The 8,876-nt window shown below is 38.7% G+C and overlaps 1 protein-coding gene across 1 annotated transcript in view; it reads right to left on the reverse strand.

Moving 5' to 3' along the window:
• LOC119286673 (probable pre-mRNA-splicing factor ATP-dependent RNA helicase DEAH4) overlaps positions 1-8,508 on the reverse strand; it is a 13,739-nt gene extending 5,231 nt beyond the window's left edge. Inside the window, exons 1-10 of the mRNA XM_037566096.1 lie at positions 8,209-8,508; positions 7,713-7,805; positions 7,526-7,630; positions 5,489-5,706; positions 3,865-3,917; positions 3,107-3,223; positions 1,913-2,004; positions 1,097-1,183; positions 733-947; positions 116-208 (exon numbers count right to left, since the gene is read on the reverse strand). Of these exons, the coding sequence (XP_037421993.1) occupies positions 116-208; positions 733-947; positions 1,097-1,183; positions 1,913-2,004; positions 3,107-3,223; positions 3,865-3,917; positions 5,489-5,706; positions 7,526-7,630; positions 7,713-7,805; positions 8,209-8,432 (1,297 nt within the window). The 5' untranslated portion in view covers positions 8,433-8,508. The remainder of the gene's footprint in view (positions 1-115; positions 209-732; positions 948-1,096; positions 1,184-1,912; positions 2,005-3,106; positions 3,224-3,864; positions 3,918-5,488; positions 5,707-7,525; positions 7,631-7,712; positions 7,806-8,208) is intronic.
• Between the last annotated feature and the right edge of the window lie 368 nt (positions 8,509-8,876).

Genomic DNA, 8,876 nt, shown 5'->3' on the forward strand with positions numbered 1-8,876 from the left:
ACACACAAAACCCAGCCACCCAGAGCTGCTTGCCGTTTGGTATAATAGCAATTTTCCTACAGACATCATTCAAGATAGGTTTGAATAACAATTGATTTCATGCTCAAACTTATACCTGCCATAAGGCGTCCAACATCTGTTATTTGCCCACTTTCATCAATTGCATCAATGAGGTATAACTGCCTCAAAGCATCTTCTAATGATTCACCTGCAGGTCATAAGCATTGGTCCATTAATAAGGAGACAGAGAAGATAATCCTAAATTTTATCCACCTGGATCACTACGGACAAAAATAATGGGGGTTTCCATGAGGGTCTTTGAAGTCACAGATTCCTGACAAGTGACAGTGAGCAGCTAATGACAGTGGTACGCAATTTCAGGAAATGCAATATTATAAACTGATGATAAAAAATGGCAAATGCAAACAGCATCTAACTGACCTATGCGCAATCACTTTTTTTAAGAACTTCTATATTGGCGTTCCTGTTAGGCTCGTGCACCACAAAACTAGTGTCATTGGGCTGACCAAGCATGATGCAGCACACTAAATTCTATAGTCAAGGCTGGACCCAGCAGCGCAAGAAAGGTGACTAAGTTATGACATGCCTGAACAAAGACCAGCCCGCAGCTGCTTAGGTTACCACACATAGTACTTAATTAGATGAAAAGAAGTTTTACGAAGTGAGCGCAGAAGGATTATTATGAATAAAAGATTCTGAATCTTATCTTACGTGATGGTGGGTCGAGGAAATCAAACTTTAGAATGTCGATATCAGGAAGATTTAATGATTTCAGATACAGAACACTTCCAGCAAGGGAGGTTCGTTGAATTTCTGGAATTGTAGCCTCGAGAAACTCCTTTTGGTAGATGGAACTTGGGTATAATCTATAACACTTGCCAGGTCGAGTTCTTCCAGCTCGTCCAGCTCGCTGGTCAGCTTGCACTCTAGTAATTCATGAAAAAAATCAGTGATTCATATTGTGTGTATTAAAGCTAGACAAAAAAATTGAGACAGTAGCTAGACATCTGTGAATGAAAGGAGTCTGGATAAGATGCAGACAGACAACCAGAGTGCATATCCCATTACTATTTACCTGCTAATCTCAACTACATCAAGTGAATACATTCCAGTTGATGGATTATACTGGCGTTGCTTTACATAACCACAATCAACAACAAACCTGGTGAAATAAGATATAGCACTATTAATAAAATGCCTCTCCGGGAATATCAAAATTGCAGGACATTTGAGTACTCAGCTATATACAGAAAATATTGCAAATTTTAATAGTCCGGTTTCAGTTGGGTAGTTGCTGCTGCATCAGCATTTTAGCATGAGGAAAAAAAACAAATCAAAAGCATCTCATTCATCCAAAGTAACACTGTGATTATAATACAGATAATTCGTTATCGATTAAAATCATTAATATATACTGAAGTTGATAACTGGATCACATCAGTTCTTAACAACTCCTGCAGGCATAAGACAGCTTTAATGTTTATCTTGGTGATATATATAATTTATTAACCATAACACTAACACCTCAGGATGCAATACAATGCATGAATCATGAATTCACACATATAACTAGCGCTGTCAAATGAAAGTTGTGTAAGTTAGATGGAAATTCATGGCGTAACAGGCAAAAGTATGCCATCTACATTTTACAAATCAATCTTCTACAAAATTCAAGTAAGCTAGTGTCGGAGATAAACAGGATGTAGTGATACACTAGTCCGTAAAAAATATGGTATTTGATTGATTATTTTCTAGAAAACCGCGAAGTCGATATAGATTCCCTAATTTAGAAACACAACATTTCAGTAATCAAAATTAAATATAAAAACAAGAGTATGGAAATGGAAACTGGACGTATGTGCACTTTAACTGATAATGTTTGCTTGCTTACACAACACCATCTACAGTTAACGAAGTTTCAGCTACATTTGTTGCAACAATGAACCGTCGACAATTTGGAGGTGCTGGAGAGAATACCCGAACCTATAAATAAAACTCAACAGATCAGCAAGAATTCTATAGGTATCAAATGCTTACGACCAAAGTGAAATCAAACCAAACATACATAAAACAAATGGATGCTGCTAAGCAAAGAGGTAAGAGAGCAAGATCATGTGCATAGTTAACACAAAACCTTAAATAGGTAATATTGTAGGAATGTGATAGCTCAAAGATAACAACAGAAAGGTTCACAAAACAAAATACACTATCAAGTAGCAATAATTGATCGCTAAGAAACAATTGCAAAGCAAGGCAATGCAACATTCTAAAAGCATATGATCATGAGTGAAAGACGAATCAGCTTCTCATAGTATACAATTTTTATTAGCAACACTAGGAAAACTTTATGAAATAAATCAAACTTTTGTCAAATTGTCGGTTTTAAAGTACTTCGTACAGACCCCAAAAAAACTCAAACTTAAGTTCCAGGAACTTATAGCTAAATTCTTAAAAAAAAAGAACATGTCATGATATTCCTCTTAGTTGAAAGTCTTTATGTGATTTGGAGTGATCGATGTGCTCGGAAAAAAAATATTCAGAAGACCTTACTACAGGACCATATGGTTTTCAGATGGATTGACATTATATGTTCCAGTAAGGTATTCAGGAGGCTTGTAACTGACACATACCAGAAAGTTTTATTGAAATGCTACAAATAGTAAAACTTGATGTAAATTATAGGATTCAACTATTCATGCAGAAAACCAGCTGCTCATCCTCAACTAGAAAAAGTACAGGCTAAAGTAAAGAGAGAATTTATGCGATAAATATTGCTTCATTTCAGATTATGCGAGTGCACTGTGAATTTCAAAGTACTTCAAGTAGACCGCAAAAAAAGTCAAACTTAAATTCTATGAACCTAATTGCTAAATTTTAAATAAAAAACATACCATGAAATTTTTGTAATTGGGAGTTGGGACCTTTTTAAAGTGATTTGTAGCTACACATGTGCTGGGAAAAGAGCACACCCTAAGATTTCGAAATAAAAACTGAGAGCAAGCTAGCATTCATGAGATGGATATGTGGAAAGTTTTGGGGTAAAAGATTAAGGAAGAAAATATGCAACGGGAGATTAACTGATTGCCTGCTGTTCAGGTGGCAAAGAACCATGGAGTGGTAGGACAAGAGCATCCATACAAGATCCTTCCTCAAGATTTTGAATTCTTTCCTCCAATTTTGACACCATCTTGTCGATGTCATCCTGAAAAGGATACCAACAAGTTTGTATAAGTATGACAAAACAATAGTAAGGGTTCTGCATCCAACACATTGCCCCTTCAGTTATGCAAAAATACTCCCAGACATTTTAAAACCATATCAATGACAACATATGAAAGTTCTACAGGTATTCCAAAATTAAAATTATCAGTCACTCTAGATGGGAGGAATAAAATACAGTATCAAAATTCAAAAAGGAATCAGGTAAGATAATCAAGAGAAAATATTTTCTGAATATTTTGTTCTCTTATAAGAATAATGTGTAATTTGGTCACAAATTAGGGCCAAGTGGTAGTAGGCAGTAAAACCATCTCAAGTAATTGTCTTAAAACCTTAAGGACAAACTGGGACTCTCGGTATTATTGAATACCAAAAAACACAGGGACTTTTTTGCAAAATTATTGATGGCGGACGGGCAGAAGCACTAATGACATTATTAGTAGGTATATATAGATATAGATACACTAACAATGCAAGAAAAGAGGACAAACTAATATAAACTGCAATTAAATCAGCTAAGAAACAGGTCAAGGTCTTTCCTTAGTGTCAAAGACCACATAATGTCCTTCAAGTTGCATATAAGATAATGAGAGCATAAACAGTGGCCAATTTTGAGATACTGACCTTTCCTGTCATAAATATTAATACATCCCCAGGAGCTTCCTTAACATGTATATCTGTTGGAGAAAAATCTATGGGTATTATTACCGAAAATAAGATCTCCAACAATTATATAAATCATCAGGGCCAAAACTTTAAACAAGCCTAAAGACATAATTAAATGACTTCCCTATAATCGATGTTAGTTTCCACCAATAATTAGTCATACAATATAAACATTACTCTCTGATCATATTTATGCATGCATGAAATAATTTCCATGCCACCAAAAGGCATGCAGGCAGTTAGCTGGCAAACCTGTAGTTTGTATACGCCTTCATGTCAATGCCCTTCAAATTTTTAATAGTGTCAAATGGATAAGAGCCAAGGGAATGACCCAGAAACCAGTAGTACATGACCCTCCCAAGGCTGATCTTTTTGACATAGCAACTCACACCACCACCTCCCTTTACATCAAAGACAGTGACAGCCACACGATGGCAACAAGACGACAAGGGAGGCAAATTGCAGCCAGTACAGTGGCAGAATCAACAGCGGGGAGGGGGTTTGTCAGTGGTCTAGGATATGTGGGTATCCTAGTGTTTGGTGGGGTGTACAGGACCTACTCATCAGGGACAAAGTGCTACTACTTAAGGGAATATTCTCATCAGATGTTGAACCAATCACCAATGGATATGTCAAAATCAGACGAACAACTATGAAAGGGATGGAGTCATCCTAGATTATCAAATCCTCATGAGAGCAAACATTTTATTTTCTTTACCTTTTCCAAATAATAAGAGCCCTTTGTTGGATAGTATATTATATAAAAACACATGAAATGATGTACGATATGCATACATTAATGGCTCAAATGGATATTCTTGATAAACTTCTCCACAGTGGTTAAAGTTAAGCCAATTTGCAGGGATATTCTTGATAAACAAAGTGGCTCAAATGGCTCAAATGGATATTCTTGATAAACACATGAAATAAGTAGAAACAGCCAAAGTGAAAAAATGGTCTATTTCAGAGAACATGCAAAAGCTTTGCACATCTTATCTTTAAGAAGAGAGCACTGAGTCCATACAAGACAGCCGCCACTGCAGACTGGCACACAAAAATCTCACAGCGGTATCTACCTAGAAACAGAGAAAACGAATGGAAACAAGCCTACTCTCACTGCGGTTTCTAGAGCTAGAAACCTAAACAACAGAAGTTTGTTAGCTGCACTTGGATTCAGTTGGACTTGCAAATTGTGCTTTTCTGTTAGAATGATAGAGTTAACTGCATTTTTGTATTACGACCAAGTGCCTTGAAGTCTTAAAATAATAAAAGGAAATGGCTCTGCCCCTACACACTTTCGTCTCTACCAGCCAATTTGACCAACGCAGTATCCAACAGCAACTCAAGGGGTACTGACCTGTTACCCGCATACCACTATAAATCCAAATGCCCTCTTGTACATTCACGACATTAGATCAAAATCTTAGGTCTGCTGACAATGAATCAATTTCTGATTGATGTAATGGAAAAGTGATGAATACATATAGCTATTTGCCTACTTAGGAAGCACCAAAAAAATATTGGCATTCTATTGTAAAAGTTTATAACTGCAATAGTTACACAAACAAAAAATTATCCATACCTATAGCTGTTCTGAGAGAAGATTCAATATAATTTGTTGGACGATCTGTGCTGTAAAACTTCTCCACAGGGAATATAGTTCCAGGGATGTTCAACACAGGACATCCAGAGAAGAAATTTGACACTTTCAAACCATCGAGAGTCGCCGAAGTGATGAGAACTTTCAAATCTGAAGCTCGATGTTTGATCAATCTTTTCATTAAACCTAAAAGGATATCACTGTAACCAAAAAAAACATCAAAATGAGCCACTACAGATAAGTTCACAATCAACGCCACACTAAAACAAAGGAAGAAAATAGCATCATTTCAAGACTATGGTAGCTAGATTACATTCACAGGTTCCCACAACCAGATAGCTGGTCCTGATGAGTATGTTATTGGAAGTTTGAATCCAATTTGTTATTCTCTCATGTGACTTTTGAATCTGTTGAGCTATGCTGCAGAAAGTCGGGGTAAAGATAGAATAGTATCAACTCATGCAGAAGAACGAGTGTGAATATGTGATTATCAGCATTAAGTATTTAAGTGTGACTGCAAGCTGGTCCCTCTTCCAGCTGCTATCCTAATCCATGTGCTCCCTCTTTCAGTTGTTACCCTAATGTTTAAATTGCCAGTCTTCCGATTACCTTCTACTCCCCCCGTCCCATAATGTAAGACGTTTTTTGACACTACACTAGTGTCAAAAAACTTCTTACATTATGGGACGGAGGGAGTATTATCAAAGCAGCAATAGCATGCCAGTGGTAAACTTTCCCTAGAGCCTCTCACCCCTACAACCCAAGTAACTCTACTTCGGTACAACATCAACATATGCATCCAAGAGCTAGAAGTTACTTTATGTTTGCAGTCAGAGGCCATCTCATCTAAAGAGTAACCAAGTAAGCACACTAAAACAAAGGAAGAAAATAGCATCATTTCAAGACTATGGTAGCTAGATTACATTCACAGGTTCCCACAACCAGATAGCTGGTCCTGATGAGTATGTTATTGGAAGTTTGAATCCAATTTGTTATTCTCTCATGTGACTTTTGAATCTGTTGAGCTATGCTGCAGAAAGTCGGGGTAAAGATAGAATAGTATCAACTCATGCAGAACAACGAGTGTGAATATGTGATTATCAGCATTAAGTATTTAAGTGTGACTGCAAGCTGGTCCCTCTTCCAGCTGCTATCCTAATCCATGTGCTCCCTCTTTCAGTTGTTACCCTAATGTTTAAATTGCCAGTCTTCCGATTACCTTCTACTCCCCCCGTCCCATAATGTAAGACGTTTTTTGACACTACACTAGTGTCAAAAAACTTCTTACATTATGGGACGGAGGGAGTATTATCAAAGCAGCAATAGCATGCCAGTGGTAAACTTTCCCTAGAGCCTCTCACCCCTACAACCCAAGTAACTCTACTTCGGTACAACATCAACATATGCATCCAAGAGCTAGAAGTTACTTTATGTTTGCAGTCAGAGGCCATCTCATCTAAAGAGTAACCAAGTAAGCATGTACTAGAGAAAATTACAATTTAGGTAATGTGTTACTGTTATATATTACTTCCTCCGTCCCATATTAATTTGCGCTCAAACGGATGTATCTAGCACCGAAATATGTCTAGATACATCTATTTGAGCGTCAATTAGTATAGGACAGAGGAGTATTTGAAAACATATATTAGTGAGTGGTCAATTAATTATTTGGTATGTACTGTGCAGTAAATTCCTACTAGTCGAGAAAGAAGGCATCAAATAGGATAGTACAAAGTTCATTTTAACCCAAGTTCACAACTCAGATTATAAATTGGACAGAGAAGCCAAATTGCTAGTATAGGTTACATATGTTCAAACTCAATACACGATATGATAAGAGATGCCGAAATAACAGTATTTGGTCATCCTACTAGTTTGATAGCTTCAAAGTTCTTACTCTATTGTGCTATGCATTTATGCTAGAGCTTGGCAAACTGTACTTCAATAAAACTTGATTAAAAACACTCTAAATTTTGATAAAGATTCCTGTAAATCTGTGTAACATAAAGATGACCATACGTGTTCAAGCTACGTTCATGAGCTTCGTCCAAGATAATTACTGAGTATTGCTTCAACTCAGGATTTGAAAGGCTTTCCCGCAGAAGAACACCATCTGTGAGGTACCTACGAATTGATTCAAAATATTCAATCCAAGAACTCAGGACATGCTTAAGTTACAAGAGAATTCAATCTTTCTGAAGCTTACTTGATCTTAGTCTTTTCTGAAGTTCGGTCTTCAAACCGAATAGCATAACCAACTTCTTCCCCAATGGAGACACCGAGCTCTTGTGCCACCCTCCTGAAAATAATTGAAGTTACTCTCGGCATTCCAGGTATCATACAGGGCAGTTCCTTCTAGGTGTTTATGCTCTTAATGTATTTTCTGTGCAACAAAATGATACTCCAGTCGAGCATTATGTTCCTATTGTAATTTGTAATATATCAGAGTTTGGTATCTCCACGGGCATATAGACCCATACATAGTTCTTGATACACAATCGATTCGATTGCATCCTCCTCCCAATCCAGCCAATTGACCTAAATGCACCCTCGCAGCCCACAAGGAAGACAAAAATGGTAGCATGATAGATCAGGAAGTAGAACCATATGCTCCCTGCCTCCCTGGCGCCTACCTCCCACGCAACTAGCCCACACTCTAGCAAATTGAACTATGCGCGCACGCTTGGGAGAGAGGGGAGCACCTGGAGACGGAGACGGCCGCGACACGGCGGGGCTGGGTGACCGCAATAGCACCGCGGCGGGTGTAGCCTCGACGGTGGAGGATCTGGGAGAGCTGGGTGCTCTTGCCGGAGCCGGTCTCGCCGATGACCACGATCACCGGGTTCGCCTCCACGGCGGCCACGATCTCGTCCTCGTGCTCCGAGATTGGCAGCACCGGCGGCCGCGACGGCGACGGCGACGGCATCTCCGAAGGAACCGGGGTGCTAGGGTTTAGTTTTTTTTTTTTTTTTGAGCCACTGGGCTGCGCAGAGGGCAGGCAGATGGTCGACGGCTTTCAAAGTTCAAGCGTGCGTGGTTCGGGCGCGTCTATTCTTCGCCCAGTCGTTCTATTCCACTCACAGGAGCTAACCGGTTTCGGCCGGTTTTTGTAGTGGAACCAGTTTTTTAGCCCATTTTTTTATGTTTTTCGAAAACTTTGTCTGTAACGTATAGCTAGCGCAAGAACATGCTGCGGGGCGACGGACGGCCAACCATTGATCCACCATGCAAATCACACCCGCGCTGTGCAGATTCTGTAAGTGATGTCATCGACGACTTCGCAACATACACACGTGTCGCGTGTTTCCTAATTCATAGATTAAAAAGGCACGAATTTAGAAGAATGAACACAGAAAATGTTTAAGAAGTT

This window comes from Triticum dicoccoides, chromosome 4A, assembly GCF_002162155.2.
Source record: "Triticum dicoccoides isolate Atlit2015 ecotype Zavitan chromosome 4A, WEW_v2.0, whole genome shotgun sequence".
NCBI classification, from domain to species: domain Eukaryota; kingdom Viridiplantae; phylum Streptophyta; class Magnoliopsida; order Poales; family Poaceae; genus Triticum; species Triticum dicoccoides.